At 54.7% G+C, this 21,658-nt stretch overlaps 1 protein-coding gene across 4 annotated transcripts in view; it reads right to left on the reverse strand.

The window, feature by feature from the left end:
• TDP1 (tyrosyl-DNA phosphodiesterase 1) overlaps nt 1–21,658 on the reverse strand; it is a 67,057-nt gene that overhangs the window by 44,824 nt on the left and 575 nt on the right. The window contains exons 1-8 of one of the 4 annotated variants that reach the window (XM_075614565.1): nt 21,020–21,453; nt 20,806–20,915; nt 18,084–18,616; nt 17,009–17,052; nt 15,308–15,363; nt 12,050–12,146; nt 11,288–11,322; nt 8,033–8,125 (exon numbers count right to left, since the gene is read on the reverse strand). In XM_075614565.1, coding sequence (XP_075470680.1) covers nt 8,033–8,125; nt 11,288–11,322; nt 12,050–12,146; nt 15,308–15,363; nt 17,009–17,052; nt 18,084–18,616; nt 20,806–20,915; nt 21,020–21,025 — 974 coding nt within the window. In that variant the 5' untranslated portion in view covers nt 21,026–21,453. Of the gene's footprint in view, nt 1–8,032; nt 8,126–11,287; nt 11,323–12,049; nt 12,147–15,307; nt 15,364–17,008; nt 17,053–18,083; nt 18,617–20,805; nt 20,919–21,019; nt 21,455–21,658 lie in introns of those variants that run through there. The other 3 variants (XM_075614569.1, XM_075614566.1, XM_075614567.1) reach the window with 3 other exon arrangements.

Genomic DNA, 21,658 nt, shown 5'->3' on the forward strand with positions numbered 1-21,658 from the left:
CTGCAGGCAGGTACAGGGCGCGCTGGTACATGGCGCGGGATGTGCGAGTACGCTGCAGGCAGGTACAGGGCGCGGGATGTGCGAGTACGCTGCAGGCAGGTACAGGGTGCGCTGGTACAGGGCGCGGGATGTGCGAGTACGCTGCAGGCAGGTACAGGGCGCGGGATATGCGAGTACGCTGCAGGCAGGTACAGGGCGCGGGATGTGCGAGTACGCTGCAGGCAGGTACAGGGTGCGCTGGTACAGGGCGCGGGATGTGCGAGTACGCTGCAGGCAGGTACAGGGCGCGCTGGTACAGGGCGCGGGATGTGCGAGTACGCTGCAGGCAGGTACAGGGCGCGCTGGTACAGGGCGCGGGATGTGCGAGTACGCTGCAGGCAGGTACAGGGCGCGCTGGTACAGGGCGCAGGATGCGCGAGTACGCTGCAGGCAGGTACAGGGCGCAGGATGTGCGAGTACGCTGCAGGCAGGTACAGGGCGCAGGATGTGCGAGTACGCTGCAGGCAGGTACAGGGCGCGCTGGTACAGGGCGCAGGATGTGCGAGTACGCTGCAGGCAGGTACAGGGCGCGGGATGTGCGAGTACGCTGCAGGCAGGTACAGGGCGCGCTGGTACAGGGCGCGGGATGTGCGAGTACGCTGCAGGCAGGTACAGGGCGCGGGATGTGCGAGTACGCTGCAGGCAGGTACAGGGCGCGGGATGTGCGAGTACGCTGCAGGCAGGTACAGGGCGCTAGTACAGGGCGCGGGATGTGCGAGTACGCTGCAGGCAGGTACAGGGCGCGGGATGTGCGAGTACGCTGCAGGCAGGTACAGGGCGCGCTGGTACAGGGCGCGGGATGTGCGAGTACGCTGCAGGCAGGTACAGGGCGCGCTGGAACAGGGCGCGGGATGTGCGAGTACGCTGCAGGCTGGTACAGGGCGCGCTGATACAGGGCGCGGGATGTGCGAGTACGCTGCAGGCAGGTACAGGGCGCGCTGGTACAGGGCGCGGGATATGCGAGTACGCTGCAGGCAGGTACAGGGCGCGCTGATACAGGGCGCGGGATGTGCGAGTACGCTGCAGGCAGGTACAGGGCGCGGGATGTGCGAGTACGCTGCAGGCAGGTACAGGGCGCGGGATGTGCGAGTACGCTGCAGGCAGGTACAGGGCGCGCTGGTACAGGGCGCGGGATGTGCGAGCACGCTGCAGGCAGGTACAGGGCGCGGGATGTGCGAGTACGCTGCAGGCAGGTACAGGGCGCGCTGGTACAGGGCGCGGGATGTGCGAGTACGCTGCAGGCAGGTACAGGGCGCGGGATGTGCGAGTACGCTGCAGGCAGGTACAGGGCGCAGGATGCGCGAGTACGCTGCAGGCAGGTACAGGGCGCACTGGTACAGGGCGCGGGATGTGCGAGTACGCTGCAGGCAGGTACAGGGCGCGGGATGTGCGAGTACGCTGCAGGCAGGTACAGGGCGCAGGATGTGCGAGTACGCTGCAGGCAGGTACAGGGCGCAGGATGTGCGAGTACGCTGCAGGCAGGTACAGGGCGCAGGATGTGCGAGTACGCTGCAGGTAGGTACAGGGCGCGCTGGCACAGGGCGCGGGATGTGCGAGTACGCTGCAGGCAGGTACAGGGCGCGCTGGTACAGGGCGCGGGATGTGCGAGTACGCTGCAAGCAGGTACAGGGCGCGGGATGTGCGAGTACGCTGCAGGCAGGTACAGGGCGCAGGATGTGCGAGTACGCTGCAGGCAGGTACAGGGCGCGGGATGTGCGAGTACGCTGCAGGCAGCTACAGGGCGCGGGATGTGCGAGTACGCTGCAGGCAGGTACAGGGCGCAGGATGTGCGAGTACGCTGCAGGTAGGTACAGGGCGCAATGGTACAGGGCTCGGGATGTGCGAGTATGCTGCAGTCAGGTACAGGGCGCGGGATGTGCGAGTACGCTGCAGGCAGGTACAAGGCGCGCTGGTACAGGGCGCGGGATGTGCGAGTACGCTGCAGGCAGGTACAGGGCGCGGGATGTGCGAGTACGCTGCAGGCAGGTACAGGGTGCGCTGGTACAGGGCGCGGGATGTGCGAGTACGCTGCAGGCAGGTACAGGGCGCGGGATGTGCGAGTACGCTGCAGGCAGGTACAGGGCGCGGGATGTGCGAGTACGCTGCAGGCAGGTACAGGGTGCGCTAGTACAGGGCGCGGGATGTGCGAGTACGCTGCAGGTAGGTACAGGGCGCAATGGTACAGGGCTCGGGATGTGCGAGTACGCTGCAGGCAGGTACAGGGCGCGGGATGTGCGAGTACGCTGCAGGCAGGTACAGGCCGCGGGATGTGCGAGTACGCTGCAGGTAGGTACAGGGCGCAATGGTACAGGGCGCGGGATGTGCGAGTACGCTGCAGGCAGGTACAGGGCGCGGGATGTGCGAGTACGCTGCAGGCTGGTACAGGGCGCAGGATGTGCGAGTACGCTGCAGGCAGGTACAGGGCGCGCTGGTACAGGGCGCGGGATGTGCGAGTACGCTGCAGGCAGGTACAGGGTGCCCTGGTACAGGGCGCGGGATGTGCGAGTACGCTGCAGGCAGGTACAGGGCGCGCTGGTACAGGGCGCGGGATGTGCGAGTATGCTGCAGTCAGGTACAGGGCGCGGGATGTGCGAGTACGCTGCAGGCAGGTACAAGGCGCGCTGGTACAGGGCGCAGGATGTGCGAGTACGCTGCAGGCAGGTACAGGGCGCTGGTACAGGGCGCGGGATGTGCGAGTACGCTGCAGGCAGGTACAGGGCGCGGGATGTGCGAGTACGCTGCAGGCAGGTACAGGGTGCGCTGGTACAGGGCGCGGGATGTGCGAGTACGCTGCAGGCAGGTACAGGGCGCGGGATGTGCGAGTACGTTGCAGGCAGGTACAGGGCGCGCTGGTACAGGGCGCGGGATGTGCAAGTACGCTGCAGGCAGGTACAGGGTGCGCAGGTACAGGGCGCGGGATGTGCGAGTACGCTGCAGGCAGGTACAGGGCGCGGGATGTGCGAGTACGTTGCAGGCAGGTACAGGGCGCGCTGGTACAGGGCGCGGGATGTGCGAGTACGCTGCAGGCAGGTACACGGCGCGGGATGTGCGAGTACGCTGCAGGCAGGTACAGGGCGTAGGATGTGCGAGTACGCTGCAGGCAGGTACAGGGCGCGCTGGTACAGGGCGCGGGATGTGCGAGTACGCTGCAGGTTGGTACAGGGCGCAGGATGTGCGAGTACGCTGCAGGCTGGTACAGGGCGCGCTGGTACAGGGCGCGCTGGTACAGGGCGCGGGATGTGCGAGTACGCTGCAGGCAGGTACAGGGCGCGGGATGTGCGAGTACGCTGCAGGCAGGTACAGGGCGCGCTGGTACAGGGCGCGGGATGTGCGAGTACGCTGCAGGCAGGTACAGGGCGCACTGGTACAGGGCGCAGGATGTGCGAGTACACTGCAGGCAGGTACAGGGCGCGGGATGTGCGAGTACGCTGCAAGCAGGTACAGGGCGCGGGATGTGCGAGTACGCTGCAGGCAGCTACAGGCCGCGGGATGTGCGAGTACGCTGCAGGCAGGTACAGGGCGCGGGATGTGCGAGTACGCTGCAGGCAGGTACAGGGCGCAGGATGTGCGAGTACGCTGCAGGCAGGTACAGGGCGCGGGATGTGCGAGTACGCTGCAGGCTGGTACAGGGCGCGGGATGTGCGAGTACGCTGCAGGCAGGTACAGGGCGCGGGATGTGCGAGTACGCTGCAGGCTGGTACAGGGCGCGGGATGTGCGAGTACGCTGCAGGCAGGTACAGGGCGCGGGATGTGCGAGTACGCTGCAGGCTGGTACAGGGCGCGCTGGTACAGGGCGCGGGATGTGCGAGTACGCTGCAGGCAGGTATAGGGCGCGGGATGTGCGAGTACGCTGCAGGCAGGTACAGGGCGCGGGATGTGCGAGTACGCTGCAGGTAGGTACAGGGCGCGATGGTACAGGGCTCGGGATGTGCGAGTACGCTGCAGGCAGGTACAGGGCGCAGGATGTGCGAGTACGCTGCAGGCAGGTACAGGGCGCGCTGGTACAGGGCGCGGGATGTGCGAGTACGCTGCAAGCAGGTACAGGGCGCGCTGGTACAGGGCGCGGGATGTGCGAGTACGCTGCAGGCAGGTACAGGGCGCGGGATGTGCGAGTACGCTGCAGGCAGCTACAGGCCGCGGGATGTGCGAGTACGCTGCAGGTAGGTACAGGGCGCAGGATGTGCGAGTACGCTGCAGGCAGGTACAGGGCGCGCTGGTACAGGGCGCGGGATGTGCGAGTACGCTGCAAGCAGGTACAGGGCGCGGGATGTGCGAGTACGCTGCAGGCAGGTACAGGGCGCGGGATGTGCGAGTACGCTGCAGGCAGGTACAGGGCGCGGGATGTGCGAGTACGCTGCAGGCAGGTACAGGGCGCAGGATGTGCGAGTACGCTGCAGGCAGGTACAGGGCGCGCTGGTACAGGGCGCGGGATGTGCGAGTACGCTGCAGGCAGGTACAGGGCGCAGGATGTGCGAGTACGCTGCAGGTAGGTACAGGGCGCAGGATGTGCGAGTACGCTGCAGGCAGGTACAGGGCGCGCTGGTACAGGGCGCGGGATGTGCGAGTACGCTGCAGTCAGGTACAGGGCGCGGGATGTGCGAGTACGCTGCAGGCAGGTACAAGGCGCGCTGGTACAGGGCGCAGGATGTGGGATGTGCGAGTACGCTGCAGGCAGGTACAGGGCGCTGGTACAGGGCGCTGGTACAGGGCGCGGGATGTGCGAGTACGCTGCAGGCAGGTACAGGGCGCGGGATGTGCGAGTACGCTGCAGGCAGGTACAGGGTGCGCTGGTACAGGGCGCGGGATGTGCGAGTACGCTGCAGGCAGGTACAGGGCGCGGGATGTGCGAGTACGCTGCAGGCAGGTACAGGGCGCAGGATGTGCGAGTACGCTGCAGGCAGGTACAAGGCGCGCTGGTACAGGGCGCGGGATGTGCGAGTACGCTGCAGGTAGGTACAGGGCGCTGGTACAGGGCGCGGGATGTGCGAGTACGCTGCAGGCTGGTACAGGGCGCAGGATGTGCGAGTACGCTGCAGGCAGGTACAGGGCGCGGGATGTGCGAGTACGCTGCAGGCAGGTACAGGGCGCGGGATGTGCGAGTACGCTGCAGGCAGGTACAGGGCGCGCTGGTACAGGGCGCGGGATGTGCGAGTACGCTGCAGGCAGGTACAGGGCGCGCTGGTACAGGGCGCGGGATGTGCGAGTACGCTGCAGGCAGGTACAGGGCGCAGGATGTGCGAGTACGCTGCAGGCAGGTACAGGGCGCGGGATGTGCGAGTACGCTGCAGGCAGGTACAGGGCGCGGGATGTGCGAGTACGCTGCAGGCAGGTACAGGGCGCGGGATGTGCGAGTACGCTGCAGGCAGGTACAGGGCGCGCTGGTACAGGGCGCGGGATGTGCGAGTACGCTGCAGGCAGGTACAGGGCGCGCTGGTACAGGGCGCGGGATGTGCGAGTACGCTGCAGGCAGGTACAGGGCGCGCAGGTACAGGGCGCAGGATGTGCGAGTACGCTGCAGGCAGGTACAGGGCGCGGGATGTGCGAGTACGCTGCAGGCAGGTACAGGGCGCGCTGGTACAGGGCGCGGGATGTGCGAGTACGCTGCAGTCAGGTACAGGGCGCGGGATGTGCGAGTACGCTGCAGGCAGGTACAAGGCGCGCTGGTACAGGGCGCAGGATGTGCGAGTACGCTGCAGGCAGGTACAGGGCGCTGGTACAGGGCGCGGGATGTGCGAGTACGCTGCAGGCAGGTACAGGGCGCGGGATGTGCGAGTACGCTGCAGGCAGGTACAGGGTGCGCTGGTACAGGGCGCACTGGTACAGGGCGCGGGATGTGCGAGTACGCTGCAGGCAGGTACAGGGCGCGGGATGTGCAAGTACGCTGCAGGCAGGTACAGGGTGCGCAGGTACAGGGCGCGGGATGTGCGAGTACGTTGCAGACTGGTACAGGGCGCGGGATGTGCGAGTACGTTGCAGGCAGGTACAGGGCGCGGGATGTGCGAGTACGTTGCAGGCAGGTACAGGGCGCGCTGGTACAGGGCGCGGGATGTGCGAGTACGCTGCAGTCAGGTACACGGCGCGGGATGTGCGAGTACGCTGCAGGCAGGTACAGGGCGCAGGATGTGCGAGTACGCTGCAGGCTGGTACAGGGCGCGCTGGTACAGGGCGCGGGATGTGCGAGTACGCTGCAGGCAGGTACAGGGCGCGCTGGTACAGGGCGCGGGATGTGCGAGTACGCTGCAGGCTGGTACAGGGCGCAGGATGTGCGAGTACGCTGCAGGCTGGTACAGGGCGCGCTGGTACAGGGCGCGGGATGTGCGAGTACGCTGCAGGCAGGTACAGGGCGCGCTGGTACAGGGCGCCGGATGTGCGAGTACGCTGCAGGCAGGTACAGGGCGCGCTGGTACAGGGCGCCGGATGTGCGAGTACGCTGCAGGCAGGTACAGGGCGCGGGATGTGCGAGTACGCTGCAGGCAGGTACAGGGCGCGGGATGTGCGAGTACGCTGCAGGCAGGTACAGGGCGCGCTGGTACAGGGCGCGGGATGTGCGAGTACGCTGCAGGCAGGTACAGGGCGCGCTGGTACAGGGCGCGGGATGTGCGAGTACGCTGCAGGCAGGTACAGGGCGCGCTGGTACAGGGCGCGGGATGTGCGAGTACGCTGCAGGCAGGTACAGGGCGCGCTGGTACAGGGCGCGGGATGTGCGAGTACGCTGCAGGCAGGTACAGGGCGCGCTGGTACAGGGCGCAGGATGTGCGAGTACGCTGCAGGCAGGTTCAGGGCGCGCGGGTACAGGGCGGAGGGTGTGCGAGTACGCTGCAGGCAGGTACAGGGCGCGCTGGTACAGGGCGCAGGATGTGCGAGTACGCTGCAGGCAGGTTCAGGGCGCGCGGGTACAGGGCGGAGGGTGTGCGAGTACGCTGCAGGCAGGTACAGGGCGCAGGATGTGCGAGTACGCTGCAGGCAGGTTCAGGGCGCGCGGGTACAGGGCGGAGGGTGTGCGAGTACGCTGCAGGCAGGTACAGGGCGCGCGGGTACAGGGCGGAGGGTGTGCGAGTACGCTGCAGGCAGGTTCAGGGCGCGCGGGTACAGGGCGCAGGATGTGCGAGTACGCTGCAGGCAGGTTCAGGGCGCGGGGGTACAGGGCGGAGGGTGTGCGAGTACGCTGCAGGCAGGTTCAGGGCGCGCTGGTACAGGGCGCGGGATGTGCGAGTACGCTGCAGGCAGGTTCAGGGCGCGCGGGTACAGGGCGGAGGGTGTGCGAGTACGCTGCAGGCAGGTTCAGGGCGCGCGGGTACAGGGCGCAGGATGTGCGAGTACGCTGCAGGCAGGTTCAGGGCGCGCGGGTACAGGGCGGAGGGTGTGCGAGTACGCTGCAGGCAGGTACAGGGCGCGCGGGTACAGGGCGGAGGGTGTGCGAGTACGCTGCAGGCAGGTTCAGGGCGCGCGGGTACAGGGCGCAGGATGTGCGAGTACGCTGCAGGCAGGTTCAGGGCGCGGGGGTACAGGGCGGAGGGTGTGCGAGTACGCTGCAGGCAGGTTCAGGGCGCGCGGGTACAGGGCGGAGGGTGTGCGAGTACGCTGCAGGCAGGTTCAGGGCGCGCGGGTACAGGGCGGAGGGTGTGCGAGTACGCTGCAGGCAGGTTCAGGGCGCGCGGGTACAGGGCGGAGGGTGTGCGAGTAGGGGGCACGCAGGTTCACGGCGTACAGGTTGCGGGGGGAGTTTATCTGAACTATTTTAGGTCCTGCTGGGCTTCTGTGGATTTTATTTTTTAGAAACAAATAGGTATTACTCCAGTATTAGTGGGGTCTGTCTAATCCTTTAAGTAACAGTCCCTAGAAGTTCTCTCTTTTACGTCTTTTTTCTGTCTTAATCCACTTTTTTTTAATGACTTATAAAGTCTTGGCAATACAACATGTGCTTTTAATAAATATAATAAATATGCTTTTAATGTCCTTATGACCCCACAAGGAAGGAAAGTCCTGTACATACCCCTGAGTTTTCTGGTGCCAGTCGGCATGTATGAGGTTACTTGTGTGGATTACAATACGCAGGCCTTCCTTGTATAACAGAAACATCATTTTCCTGCAACAAGAGACAGCATTGAAATGTGCAAAGCCAGGCGCGAGGGAAGCGTGGCGTTACCGAAGCGTGGCGTTACCGAAGCGTGGCGTTACCGAAGCGTGGCGTTACCGAAGCGTGGCGTTACCGAAGCGTGGCGTTACCGAAGCGTGGCGTTACCGAAGCGTGGCGTTACCGAAGCGTGGCGTTACCGAAGCGTGGCGTTACCGGGAAACACTGCACTTGGGGTCAAACTGTCCTGGTGTTAACCGGTTTCACAAACTAAACCTAGATCATACGGAATATTTATATGTATAGCATTATACACACACACGTATGTATATAGTGTGTCAGGTGACAGTTACATGATGCAGCAGTGTTATTTTCTCATTATGTTCTTGGCCATGTTCACTTAACGTACAGCAGTTATTAGGACACAGTGTTCATAACGGATACACAGATGTGCTCAGCAGCAGGAGAGCGAGACAGGCAACGAGAGCGAGAGAGAGCGAAAGAGAGAGAGCGAGAGAGCGAGAGAGCAAGCTCAGATACAGATGTGCTCAGCAGCAGGAGAGCGAGACAGGCAACGAGCGAGAGAGTGAGAAAGAGAGAGCGAGAAAGAGAGAGCGAGAGCTCAGATACAGATGTGCTCAGCAGCAGGAGAGCGAGACAGGCAGCGAGAGAGTGTGAGAGAGAGAGCTCAGACAGAGACAGCGAGAGCGAGCACAGAGACAACGAGCGCGAGCACAGACAGAGACAGCAAGAGCGAGCACAGAGACAACGAGCGCAGAAAGAGAGAGCAGACAGAGACAACGAGCGCAGACAGAGAGCAGACAGAGACAACAAGAAAGCGCAGACAGTGCAGACAGCGAGAGCGCAGACACAGTGAGAGCGCATAGACAGCGAGAGAACAGAAAGCTAGCGAGGGCATAGACAGTGAGAGAGCTCAGACAGAGCCAGCAAGAGAGAGCGCGCACAGACAACAAGAGAGCAGACAAGAGAGCAGACAGAGACAGCGAGAAAGTGCGCATACAGCGAGAGAGGGAGAGCACAGACAGACATGAGATAGAGAGCAAACAGCGAGACAGAGACATAGAGATAGCGAAAGAGAGGGAGAGTACAGACAGACGGTGAGAGAGAGAGCAAAGAGCGAGAGAGCAGACAGCGAGAGAGAAATCAGAGACAGCGAAAGAGAGAGCAGACAGCGAGAGAGAAATCAGAGACAGCGAAAGAGAGAGCAGACAGCGAGAGAGAAATCAGAGACAGCGAAAGAGAGAGCAGACAGCGAGAGAGAAATCAGAGACAGCAAAGAGAGAGCAGACAGAGAGAGGAATCTAATCCAGTGCAGACTAGTTTCCCACCACACCGGCTGATCTGTACTCATGGTAATCCGCCCACTGCCAGTTATTCATCTCTCTTACACTCACGTACAGTACCAATAACTGGACATCACAATATAATCCCCCTGTGTCCGTCACACATCATGTACATGTCATTGTCATGTTATTGAGACAAAGGAAAGCAGCCTTGATGCACGGTGGCGTCACATGTGCATTATATGTGCATGTGCATTACATGTGCATTATAGTTACAGACCAATGCAAACAAGGGCTTCTAATTCCCATTCAATTGCCAAAAATCCGCTAACAAATGATGGTGACATTTAACCAAAAGAAGTAAACAACTTCATTTCAGTGAGAACACAACAGGATGTTCCCTTTATATATGGATTGTTGCCTGGAAACCAGTCCTTGAAACTGAAAGGCACTAAAAGAAGTCCAGACGCATCCCATTAACCGCACGAAACGGTTGTGTTTGCATCAATGGGAACATCTCTCAATAATACAAATAATTCCAAAGCGTTGGCGGTAAGTGCAGGAAGCTGGGGTCCGGCGCGGTCACTCCCCGCGCTAAAATACACCAGCAGTTTGTCTCTAAATGAACTGCCCGTTTTAATCACAATATCCTCCGTCTCTCTAATTCTCTGTAATTCCAGGGAGGGGAAAAAAAAACATTAACAACTTTGATGCTCGGGAGGAGAGCAATATGTTCCACTACAATGTGCTGCAGACCACTCTGGCTTCATAGGGGTTAAGCCCCCCCCAAAGGTCAAGTTAAGGATATCCCTGCTTCAGCACAGGTGGCTCAATCAGTGGACCTGTGAAACAGGGATATCCTTAAAACCTGACCTGTTGGACGGTCTTGAGCAATGGAGTTGAGCCCCCCTGGGTTAAGTACCAACAATTTAGTCGAAATGTTACATGCGGGCCTAGATGTTACATGCGGGCCTAGATGTTACATGCGGGCCTAGATGTTACATGCGGGCCTAGATGTTACATGCGGGCGGGCCTAGATGTTACATGAGAGCGGGCCTAGATGTTACATGCGGGCGGGCCTAGATGTTACATGCGGGCGGGCCTAGATGTTACATGCGGGCGGGCCTAGATGTTACATGAGAGCGGGCCTAGATGTTACATGAGAGCGAGCCTAGATGTTACATGCGGGCCTAGATGTTACATGAGAGCGAGCCTAGATGTTACATGCGGGCCTAGATGTTACATGAGAGCGGGCCTAGATGTTACATGCGGGCCTAGATGTTACATGAGAGCGGGCCTAGATGTTACATGAGAGCGAGCCTAGATGTTACATGCGGGCCTAGATGTTACATGAGAGCGGGCCTAGATGTTACATGAGAGCGAGCCTAGATGTTACGAGAGCGAGTCTAGATGTTACATGCGGGCCTAGATGTTACATGCGAGCCTAGATGTTACGAGAGCGAGTCTAGATGTTACATGCGGGCCTAGATGTTACGAGAGCGAGTCTAGATGTTACATGCGGGCCTAGATGTTACATGCGGGCCTACGTAGATGTTACATGTGAGCCTACGTAGATGTTACATGCGAGCCTACATGTTACACGCGAGCCTACATGTTACACGCGAGCCTACATGTTACACGCGAGCCTGCCTACATGTTACATTCGAGCCTAGCTGTCAATACATTTATACCTCAATAAATGATCCCTGGTTTCAGATTACCGAGGTTGGTATTTTAAGGCCGTTTCCCCATTTCCTGTTTGGGCAACTGCGTTATTAACCCTGTCACTGCTGTATGACCCCCAGTTCAAAGCAATGCTTTAGGCACCGATTTTCATTCTTTTCTCTACCGCTAATAAACACGTACGTACGTGTGATGCGTCCCAAAGGGGATATCCAACTTGGCCTAAGAAAGAAAAAAAAAGAAGCAAAGATATTAGGCTGGGAATGTAATAAATAGATCACACCGGTAACCCCATAATCAGCGGATTCGCCTCCTGCGGTGTTAAGATGCTGCTCTCTAGAGGACAAATCAATAACACAAAGAGCTTACAGTATATAACCTATGCTCTATTAGAACCCCTTTAGGGGCTAATTCTATATACTGTGAAGCCGCCGTTTGGGCCATAATCAGACTTTTCATAGACTTTAATGAGGATATCTGTGTGTGACCAGCCTGGATGGCCGCTTGGGGGGTTTACAGAATAAGACACTTAGACCTGAGGTCAGGCAGCCACAGCACTAAAAAGGTCCGAGGTACAAAGCCTACAACAGGTTTAGGAGCAGGACAAAGGAAAGAAAAAACACCTACAATATGTATTTCTGCTGTCTCATCAGAACACGTGATAAACAGTGAGGAACATATTTACCAAAAGGTGCTATGCCATAAAAAAACCCTCCCAGCACCACAAGACCCCTTTACCCTTTCCCCTGAATAAATTTAAAGGGGTCTTACGGAATAGCACTGCTTAGTAAACACGGGCCCGAGTCCTTAGGTAGCAAGGACAATATTTCCCATGAAAGAAACCGCAGGTATGTGCCATCAACACAAAGGAGATGTGTCGCCCGCGTCGCCAGCACTGAAGGGGTTACAATAAAAGAACGGCGCCCGCGCGGTTTCCAGCTCCTAGTACCTGACACAGGCGAACATTTTCATACGGATGCGCGGCCTCGTGCAGTCTCGCTTTGGACTCCCGTTTCTCACCGTGGACGATCAGCAGCGGTCTGTCCCTTTAACCAAACACAAAAGAAAGTTACACATTGTATCACTACGTCGCTGGGCTTCTTTTGTGCATTTATTTTCTTATTGAATCTTCCCCAAAAGGTGAGGGGAAGAGAACAGATCGGGTAAGCGGGAGAACAAACGCAAGCGGAACACAATAGACAATATAAATCTTAAATATCAGAATTTTACCGCAAAATATATTCTAAATATAAAAACAAAAAGGACAGAGATGGGAAAAGGTTACGTTCCAGCTAACCATGGCTGTAATAACAGGCTGGCGAGCCCAGCTCTGCGCCAGACATTGTTACAGGTAAAGTGACGTCCTTAATCTTCATGTCAGGGTCTTATAAAAAAAGCGAGACCATCTATATGAACGATTAGTTAGTAAGTATCTGGGGGTCCCTGTTTGCATGACCATCGTGTTACACCAGCGGTCTCCGGTCTTTCCGTACTTTGCACAAAGCCTGTACGTGTCGCCATTGCTGGGGGCGCCATACTTTATTTTTACCAGTCAGACCGGGGTCGTTGTCTCTATGTAGCTGTGACCACTGAATGAATACGAGTGATCCATTTATCGAACTTCTTCAGGACAAGGAGGCCGGTCTATTTATCAGACAAAGAGGCAGATTCAAACGGGGTAAATTCACCCGATCCAGCACCACCTCTGTCACTTGAATGGGAGTAAACGCCGGGTCAGTGCACCATCCCGTACAGGCATTTAAAGAATCTGCCTCAGAGTGTTTTTTTTAACCCTCTGGGTGCCTTAACACGTAGCCGCTATGCCATGCAGTCTGGCGCACCTGGAGACGTAGTCGCTATACCATGAGGCCTGGCACATCTGGAGACGTAGCCGCTATACCATGAGGCCTGGCGCACCTGGAGATGTAGTCGCTATACCATGAAGCCTGGCGCACCTGGAGACGTAGCCGCTATGCCATGCGGTCTGGCGCACCTGGAGACGTAGTCGCTATGCCATGAGGCCTGGCGCACCTGGAGACGTAGGGGCTATGCCATGAGGCCTGGGGCACTTGTAGACGTAGTCGCTATACCATGAGGCCTGGAGACGTAGTTGCTATGCCCTGAGGCCTGGCGCACCTGGAGACGTAGTCGCTATACCATGAGGCCTGGCGCACCTGGAGACGTAGTCGCTATACCATGAGGTCTGGCGCACCTGGAGACGTAGTCCCTATACCATGAGGCCTGGCGCACCTGGAGACGTAGCCGCTATGCCATGAGGTCTGGCGCACCTGGAGACGTAGTCGCTATACCATGAGGTCTGGCGCACCTGGAGACGTAGTCGCTATACCATGAGGCCTGGCGCACCTGGAGACGTAGTCGCTATACCATGAGGCCTGGCGCACCTGGAGATGTAGTCGCTATACCATGAAGCCTGGCGCACCTGGAGACGTAGTCGCTATGCCATGAGGCCTGGCGCACCTGGAGACGTAGGGGCTATGCCATGAGGCCTGGGGCACTTGTAGACGTAGTCGCTATGCCATGAGGCCTGGCGCACCTGGAGACGTAGTCGCTATGCCATGAGGCCTGGCGCACCTGGAGACGTAGTCGCTATGCCATGAGGCCTGGCGCACCTGGAGACGTAGTCGCTATACCATGAGGCCTGGCACACCTGGAGACGTAGTCGCTATGCCATGAGGCCTGGCGCACCTGAAGACGTAGTCGCTATACCATGAGGCCTGGCACACTTGGAGACGTAGTCGCTATGTCATTCATGAGGACTGGCGCACCTGGAGACGTAGTCGCTATGTCATTCATGAGGACTGGCGCACCTGGAGACGTAGTCGCTATGCCATGAGGCTTGGCGCACCTGGAGACGTAGTCGCTATGCCATGAGGCTTGGCGCACCTAGAGACGTAGTCGCTATGCCATGAGGCCTGGCGCACCTGGAGACGTAGTCGCTATACCATGAGGCCTGGCACACCTGGAGACGTAGTCGCTATGTCATGAGGCCTGGCGCACCTGGAGACGTAGTCGCTATGCCATGAGGCTTGGCGCACCTGGAGACGTAGTCGCTATGCCATGAGGTCTGGCGCACCTGGAGACGTAGTCGCTATGCCATGAGGCCTGGCGCACCTGGAGACGTAGTCGCTATACCATGAGGCCTGGCACATCTGGAGACGTAGTCGCTATACCATGAGGCCTGGCGCACCTGGAGACGTAGTCGCTATGCCAGGAGGCCTAGCGCACCAGGAGACGTAGTCGCTATGCCATGAGGCCTGGCGCACCTGGAGACGTAGTCGCTATACCATGAGGCCTGGAGACGTAGTCGCTATGCCATGAGGTCTGGCACACCTGCAGACGTAGGGGCTATGCCATGAGGCCTGGGGCACTTGGAGACGTAGTCGCTATACCATGAGGCCTGGCGCACCTGGAGACGTAGTCGCTATACCTTGAGGCCTGGCGCACCTGAAGACGTAGTCGCTATACCATGAGGTCTGGCGCACCTGGAGACGTAGTCGCTGTGCCATGAGGCCTGGGGCACTTGGAGACGTAGTCGCTATACCATGAGGCCCGGCGCACCTGAAGACGTAGTCGCTATACCATGAAGCCTGGCACACCTGGAGACGTAGTCGCTGTGCCATGAGGCCTGGGGCACTTGGAGACGTAGTCGCTATACCATGAGGCCTGGCGCACCTGGAGACGTAGTCGCTATACCTTGAGGCCTGGCGCACCTGAAGACGTAGTCGCTATACCATGAGGTCTGGCGCACCTGGAGACGTAGTCGCTGTGCCATGAGGCCTGGGGCACTTGGAGACGTAGTCGCTATACCATGAGGCCTGGCGCACCTGAAGACGTAGTCGCTATACCATGAGGCCTGGCACACCTGGAGACGTAGTCGCTGTGCCATGAGGCCTGGGGCACTTGGAGACGTAGTCGCTATGTCATTCATGAGGACTGGCGCACCTGGAGACGCTTTTATGTCTGAAGCACTTAATCCCATGACCTGTTATTTATATTATTTGTTATTTATATGATTACAACGTGTATTACTACTGTGAAGCGCTATGTACATTTATGGCGCTATACAAATAAAGACATACAATACAAGAGTTTGTGTACAAACGACATCTTGGAAGCACCAGGAGAACGATATGCGTTTACAACACAGACAGGCCGATCTGCCAACAAGACAAGGATGTGCAGTTACCTGAACTCCTCTGGGTACTGCTGTATTAGCCATGCCACATCGATACAGTAGTTGAACTTTTGAGAGAGAATAAAAAATAAATTAAAAAAAGATTTTGCTACATAAACATCAATTAGGACAGGGGTTCTCAACTCCAGTCCTCAAGGGCCACCAACACGTTAGGTTTTTAAGGATATCCCAGCTTCAGCACAGGTGGTTCATCAGTGACTCAGTCACAATGACTGCGCCACCTGTGCTGAAGCAGGGATATCCCTAATACCTGGTCTGCTGGTGGTTCTTGAGTACTGGGGTTGTCCGCCCCTGAATTAGGAGAACAATTCAAAGTAAAGATATACATTAATATGGAAACACAAGCAGAAAATTGCAAACAACATGAATGCCTTTAATTTCCTGCGAAGAAGGGCAGGTCGCCGTGTTTGTCTTTCTTCCGGGTAGTAACAAAGGAGGGGGAGTGAGTTGCATTGTTAACCCTTTATTAATTGCCAGTGTGCTACTGTTGCAGGGTTCATGCAACTACACACGTGGGTTTCTTGACAAGGCTTATTTATTTAGCCTTAAAAGATATACAGCACACAAAACAAAAATAGCTTTTCATCAGCAACAAAAGAAAAATGGCTTTTCTTCAGCAGACAAACAAAAACAGTTTCTCTTTAGCAGACAGTCTATAAATCAGGCAGTTACCCTTTTCTATGCAGGGGACAGGCAGTTCACAATTCATCTACTTTGCTAATCAGACCTTGTATCAGGAAATCTCTTCAGCAGCTTACTCCTCTCTCCTCAACAGCCAGCCTCCATGTGTCTACAGCCTGGGTTTTAACACACCTTGATTAGGCAGCTGGGATCCAAACTAATTGTCCTGAGGTTCCCAGCTGAAGTTAACCTAGTCAGTGCTGCACTGCAGACTACCCTGTCACAGCTACATATTTATATATTGGGACATACTTGCTGGGACATTTGTCCTCTATACCCATAATGTATCATCATTCAGGTCATCCCTGTAGCTTGGTAGAATAGTATTCTACCGTGCTATTGCAACTGTTAACCCGTTAATAACTGGCAGCGTGCATATATTTACATTGGGACACTATTGCTGGGATATATGTCCTTTATCTGGGCTGGCTGATCACACTTGGTTTACTGTCAGTCGTAGTGTTGTTTACAGCCAGGTCTGTTATTTACACTGGCTAATTATTAGCCATCAGATAATTCTCTATGCATGGTCTCCCTTCTGGTGACCTTATCTTACCCATTGGCAGGTTTGTGAATCAGTCACTAATAGTGCCGTATTAATAACTACCGGGCCACACCTGCCTATTTGGTTGAGACGTTTTCCATCTCATCGTGTAATCATTTTGTGCCTCTTACCCTGGTATTTTTTCGACCAGTAAGAAGCATAGGTGGTAGTTACGCCTATATGATGTATATATTTTAATCACTGTTCTCCTCTTGTACAGTGATACATGTTTTATGTAACCCTTGATTAATAAAATTATTTTTATTATTTATGTGTCCTTATTTGTTGGTGTGCAACAAAGTGGATTTCTTTATAGAGAAAACCTTAGTATTTTCTTTTTTGTTTCTGTATCATTTTTTTAACACACACACACACACACAAAAAAAGCAGGACTTGCTCAGGGAGAAAGATGCTAACATTATGGAGTTAAACTCATACAGCGGACAGAAATAAAGACGTCCCCTTACCTGAACCGAAGACACCAGCGTCCCAAAGAGAGGCGACAAAATATCTGTCAGAATAGCAGGGGATAGTGGGTCAGTATATTAACCGAGACTTTCATTTAAAAAACAGGTAAAATCCCCATTACCCTACACAAGACTGATAACGATGCCGTGTCTCATTACATGTAGTTTTACTGTACACTGGGATACCCCAAAATCTCTGCCTGTTTGGCAAGATACAGTATTACGCACAAAACCTCGACACGGCTCCATGTAGAATAATAACCCACAGGAGTCTCTACCCCCAGAGGTTTAGATCAGTGTCGTAACTGATGGTGTGCTGTAAGAATAATCAAGGCGCATTGGTCTTAAAGAAAACCCTTGAAGGTCTTCATTTTTTTTTTTTTAAAGTCCTAGTCCCAATTACGCACCCACAATGGTGTCGTACAAATCACTTTCCCTGTGCCCGTGACATATTTCACAGTGAAATCCTTCCACAGCTGTTCTTCCTACAGCTCTGTAACTGTCACTTTGGAATAGCTGCTGCATTTCTCCCATTCAACAGCCTCTAATGCAGGGGTGGGAAACTCCAGTCCTCAAGGGCCACCAACAGGGTTTTCAGGATATCCCTGCTTCAGCACAGGTGGCTCAATCTGCTTCAACTGAGGAGGCACAATCAATCTCTGCTTCCACACAGGTGGCTCAATCAGTAAATCAGTCTTCAACTAAGCCACTGATTGAGCCACCTGTGCTAAAGCAGGGATATCCTGTAAACCTGACCTGTTGGTAGCCCTTGAGGACTTGCGTTGGCCACCCCTGCTGTAATGAAACCAGACCAGTAACCCCTGATGTGCGAATGTGCTTCTTGCGGTTTTGGGTGCAACTATGCAAAAGATATCAAGCACGTCTTCATTAAAGGGTTACTGTGCCACTCCGTGACGGAGGAGAAATTTGTCTTGGTCAGTGCTGGTTTATAGCGCAGCAGGTTCAGGGAAGTCCCGAGCCAGCACTGCTGATACCATGTGTCCGGCTGCCCTATTTGTTGTGACAGAAGTGCTAGAAATATTACATTCCGGGTTCGCTCCAGTGAAGCGGTTACCTTTGATATGGAGAGCTCCGGTGTTGTATTTAGGCTTTATCCCCCGGACCTTAGTAAGGTAGAAGCGGAAAGGCTCCCCGGCCTGAAGGAGATCCCAGGCCTCCTGAGAGTCACTTGGAGTCTTGTATTTTTCATGTGTCTTTATGCTGTGCCCTTGTCGGTTCTCCTCCGGTTTGCGTGCCTGCTGCTTCTTGGGTGGCGCATTCCTTTCTGCTTTAATCGTCACCTGCTTTATACCCTGGGCGGGCTTTGACTCCTCGTCACTGCTAGACAGGCACCAGCCTGACTCTTTTCGGTCGGTTTTGATTTTCTTGGCTGGTGAGATCTCTTTGCCAGGTGCCTCGTCAAACTTCACTGGGTTTACCTTTCTTTTATGAGCTGCTTTCCTGGCATCGGAGCATGGGTACTGAGGCCCCAAATCCTGACCGTCTCTGCTGACCGACGAAGTCGATGGTTTTCCACGCTCCTCCGTTTCATCCTCACTACTAGATAATGTCCATTTGCCATGGTCATTCTGCTGGAAAACTGTAGTCCTATCAATCAAGAAAGAGTTCAGAATAAGCTGCAAGTATTCTAGTTCTGTCTGCGCTCTTCTTATCCCTGTATTGCATACGTGGCTTCAGATTATTTAAATTGGATCCATTTTGCAGTATTTGAAATAGTATGCATTATCCTACAGTAAAGCTGTGTGTACATGGTTAAAGCATGATGCACACGAGCCCTAAGCACACACGTCACCCTCTTCTATACAGTAGTATATTTGCATCATTCAAAAATTCACTATAATCTTGACAAGGTGCTGCCGTTATTGTTAAATACAAAATGTCATTTGCGAAAGGCTCCTTGCCAAGTCTCTCACTTGTAGCTTTGAGTGTATATCATATCTTTTTATTTTTTTATGATGTTCATCCTGCTCTACAAACAAAAAAGGACATCTTTCATTACAAATGGACAATAAGAAACCCATGTGATTAATGTTATTTTCTTATATTTGCATGGCGCCAGCATATTCCAGAGTGGTACAATGCGGGATCGACGGGAATGTCATTGTATGACAAAAGACTACACTTTAAAAAATAAATAAACAGACAATCGGAAGGCGGCCTTTGTCCATAGGAGCTTACAATCTAGATGTGATTTGTTCATGGAGTATTGTATGGGTGCTAGGTCTTTGCATGGTATTGTGTGGGTGCTGCGTCTTTGCATGGTATTGTACGGGTGCTGCGTCTTTGCATGGTATTGTGCGGGTGCTGCGTCTTTGCATGGTATTGTACGGGTGCTAGGTCTTTGCATGGTATTGTACGGGTGCTAGGTCTTTGCATGGTATTGTACGGGTGCTAGGTCTTTGCATGGTATTGTACGGGTGCTAGGTCTTTGCATGGTATTGTACGGGTGCTAGGTCTTTGCATGGTATTGTACGGGTGCTAGGTCTTTGCATGTTATTGTACGGGTGCTAGGTCTTTGCATGTTATTGTACGGGTGCTAGGTCTTTGCATGGTATTGTACGGGTGCTAGGTCTTTGCATGGTATTGTACGGGTGCTAGGTCTTTGCATGGTATTGTACGGGTGCTAGGTCTTTGCATGGTTTTGTACAGGTGCTAGGTCTTTGCATGATATTGTACGGGTGCTAGGTCTTTGCATGGTATTGTACGGGTGCAATGTCTTTACATGGTATTGTACAGGTGCTAGGTCTTTGCATGGTATTGTACGGGTGCTAGGTCTTTGCATGGTATTGTACGGGTGCTAGGTCTTTGCATGGTATTGTACGGGTGCTAGGTCTTTGCATGGTATTGTACGGGTGCTAGGTCTTTGCATGGTATTGTACGGGTGCTAGGTCTTTACATGGTATTGTACAGGTGCTAGGTCTTTGCATGGTATTGTACGGGTGCTAGGTCTTTGCATGGTATTGTACGGGTGCTAGGTCTTTGCATGGTATTGTACGGGTGCTAGGTCTTTGCATGGTATTGTACGGGTGCTAGGTCTTTGCATGGTATTGTACGGGTGCTAGGTCTTTGCATGGTATTGTACGGGTGCTAGGTCTTTGCATGGTATTGTACGGGTGCTAGGTCTTTACATGGTATTGTACAGGTGCTAGGTCTTTGCATGGTATTGTACGGGTGCTAGGTCTTTGCATGGTATTGTACGGGTGCTAGGTCTTTGCATGGTATTGTACGGGTGCTAGGTCTTTGCATGGTATTGTACGGGTGCTAGGTCTTTGCATGGTATTGTACGGGTGCTAGGTCTTTGCATGGTATTGCTGGAACTCTGTGCTGTGTGTTCATGTTTATTGTCTAAATTGAAAACAAGCCCAAGTAACAATATTAAACTTCAAGGTGTCTGCAAAATTATTTAATTATGAACATCGGTATATCTTCACAAACACTGGAAAAGCAAAAATATTCATGTTATACTCGCAAAACAGTCCCTAGGTTAAAAGTAAATTGAATTCTAAATGTGGAACCTGCGCTCCAATGCCGGGTCCGTTGTAATTACAGACTTGTATTAATCCAAAATAAGTCCACAACACCATAGGGGATAACAATCGAAGAATGAAGTCACTGATCCTGTGGTACGGTTTCCTTCATGGGGACCTATATTCCCTGAAGGGACTGGGCAAAGGAACAACTCCCTGCACAGAACCTCATTGGGATGGGCCCTGGAACATGCATATGCCACAAAGTATTGTAATATACTGTTTACTGTTATACAGTCTGTTACTCACATCTCTGGAGTCTCCCCATCCAATTGGTGTGTGAAGCGTGCTGCAACTTGTAGAAACTCCAAATAAACATCCAGGGAGTAAAGGCGCACAGCAAGAGAGGGGGTCAGAAGCTGCTAAAAAAAGAACATTTTTTGGTCCATTAAGAAATGGAGGTAAAAAAACCCTCCTACATGTTTCGTGCACCAGGCACAATATCAAGGAGCCTTTTTTGTACCTCCATTTCTTCTTAATGGACCAATAAAGGTTATTTTTTAGCAGCTTGTGACCCTCTCTCTTTGCTGTGCGCCTTTACCCCCTGGATGTTTACCTAGGTTAAAAGTAATATGACGTGTAGTATTAGGTGCGGAAATCTGATGCGGGTCTGACATATTGCACTTCGATACAATCTGTCTCATTGTCAGGCAGCACAACACAAGAAAAGAATCGCTTCTGCCTGAAACATAAATGTACTAAATATGCAACATGACTTATGACGGTGTATATATCCCATGTAATAGATCATTCATTGATTAGAATGCTTAAATTGACATTCACACCCCCCCTGTTTAATCCCAAACATAATAAAGAACCAAAACCCGGGCTGCAGAAAATGTGTCTCCTATGTGTCAGTGATCATAGCCAAACCCCTCTTCTTCCGTGTAACCTCTCTAATGCTCCCCCCCATCCCTCCGACACCCCTTCTTCCTTCCCGTCGACATCATCCCCCCCCTCCTTCCTTCCCTCCATCACCCCCCCTCCTTCCTTCCGACATCATCCCCCCCTCCTTCCGACATCATCCCCCCCTCCTTCCTTACCTCCGACATCATCCCCCCTCCTTCCTGCCCTCCGACATCATCCCCCCTTCTTCCTGCCC

Source organism: Ascaphus truei, chromosome 9 (genome assembly GCF_040206685.1).
Source record: "Ascaphus truei isolate aAscTru1 chromosome 9, aAscTru1.hap1, whole genome shotgun sequence".
Classification (NCBI taxonomy): Eukaryota; Metazoa; Chordata; class Amphibia; order Anura; family Ascaphidae; genus Ascaphus; species Ascaphus truei.